At 48.6% G+C, this 1,445-nt stretch overlaps 1 protein-coding gene across 1 annotated transcript; it reads left to right on the top strand.

Annotated features, from left to right (window-relative positions):
• The first annotated feature begins 255 nt into the window (after positions 1-255).
• Positions 256-1,243, top strand: LOC106727540 (apoptosis-associated speck-like protein containing a CARD). Its single transcript, XM_014546420.1, has 2 exons — positions 256-341; positions 771-1,243. The coding sequence occupies exons 1-2, from the start codon at positions 284-286 to the stop codon at positions 1,037-1,039; spliced, it is 327 nt and encodes a 108-aa protein (XP_014401906.1). The 5' UTR covers positions 256-283; the 3' UTR covers positions 1,040-1,243.
• Positions 1,244-1,445: the final 202 nt, after the last annotated feature.

A 1,445-nucleotide genomic window follows, 5' to 3' on the forward strand; every position in this document is an offset into this window, starting at 1 on the left:
AGATATCTAGCAAAGGTCTCAGCTATTTCTCCACCAGAATTCCATTCAGGCCAAGACAGAATTAAACTCTGTGCAAATGGGTGTAAATGGGAAAATTAGGTTTCAGTTTCCCAATATGCATGAAGAAATGATTCATCAACATTGTCTCTAATGGCACTTGCAACCCTTAATCTTATTCTATCAGAATTAGTCTGTAGCTTGTTCTCAGAATAAATCTCAAAAGAGAAAAGTAAGTAGGAGTTTCAAGGCTTATTGTTTGTGTTAATAACTATCATTGATACTGATGCTTATTCATATCTCTTTTCCTCCAGGAGACCTCAGACCTGCAGCTACCCTGACAGGTCAGTAACAGCTGTTAGAGGCCACAGGAGCCATGGCAGTTCTGGAGTGTGCTACCTGGTCCTGGAGGGAGGGAGGAGAGATCATTAAACCCACAGGGGTTCAGTCCTTGGAGAAGTGTGTGCCCCAGGGCAGAATTCTCCCCCATCCCTTTTATTCCTGCCCATCATGGCTCCTGCACCTTCCCCTGAACAATATCAAATGTCTCTAACATGAACCTGATCCCCACCCTTAGCTCAGCAGAATACTAGGCTGGAAGGTGACATGAGGGAGGGCAGAGGTACCTTTCTGGTGGTCCATGAAACATGTGGGGATCGGGGAGGAGCCAAGGATGCAGAGAAAGGGAGTGAAGAGTTAGGCTGGGGAATTAGAGGGAGAGGATGTGATGGAAACCCTTTCTTATTCATTACTGGCCTCACTTTCATCCCCAGATGGCCCTACTTCACTGCACTTTGTGGACCAGCATCGGGAGGACCTGGTGACTCGAGTGACATCAGTGGATGCAGTCCTAGACAAGCTGCATGGGCAGGTGCTGAGCGAGGAGCAGTATGAGAGGGTGCGGGCTGAGCCCACCAATCCGGACAAGATGAGAAAGCTGTTCAGCTTCAGCAAGTCCTGGGACTGGACCTGCAAAGATCAACTCTACCGAGCCCTGAAGGACACCCATCCTCACCTAATTGTGGAACTCTTGGAGAAGTGACGCAGTGGAGGAGACTAGGGGAGCTACTGACCAGCTCGGCAGCTGAAGTCTGAGCCCCTGCTTCTGAGTCCTGGCTCTGACTGTCCAGGCTTTGGGTCTAGGTTTCTTCATGTCTAAACACATTGCCATCGCCCAGCCAGAGAGGCTCAGCTGGTTGAGTGCTGTCCTGTGCACCAAAGGGTTGCTGGTTCCATTTCTGGTCAGAGCACATACTTGGGTTTCAGGTTCAGAAGGCAACTGATTGATGTATCTTCTCTCTCTCTCTCTCTCTCTCTCTCTCTCTCTCTCTCTCTTCCTCCCTCCCTTCTTCCTTCTCTCTCTCTCTCTCTAAGCATGTCCTCAGTGAGGATAAATATATAAACAAACACATTGCCATTTCAGTTGCCTTATGCCCTAAAGTTATGGA

Source organism: Myotis brandtii, unplaced genomic scaffold (genome assembly GCF_000412655.1).
Source record: "Myotis brandtii unplaced genomic scaffold, ASM41265v1 scaffold44461, whole genome shotgun sequence".
Classification (NCBI taxonomy): Eukaryota; Metazoa; Chordata; class Mammalia; order Chiroptera; family Vespertilionidae; genus Myotis; species Myotis brandtii.

Excerpts from the sequence above, each read along its gene's own strand:
- LOC106727540 (XM_014546420.1), top strand. The coding sequence starts at position 284 with ATGCTTATTCATATCTCTTTTCCTCCAGGAGACCTCAGACCTGCAGCT. Across the intron at positions 342-770 it reads ACCTGCAGCTACCCTGACAG|ATGGCCCTACTTCACTGCAC; the intron begins GTCAGTAACAGC and ends TTTCATCCCCAG.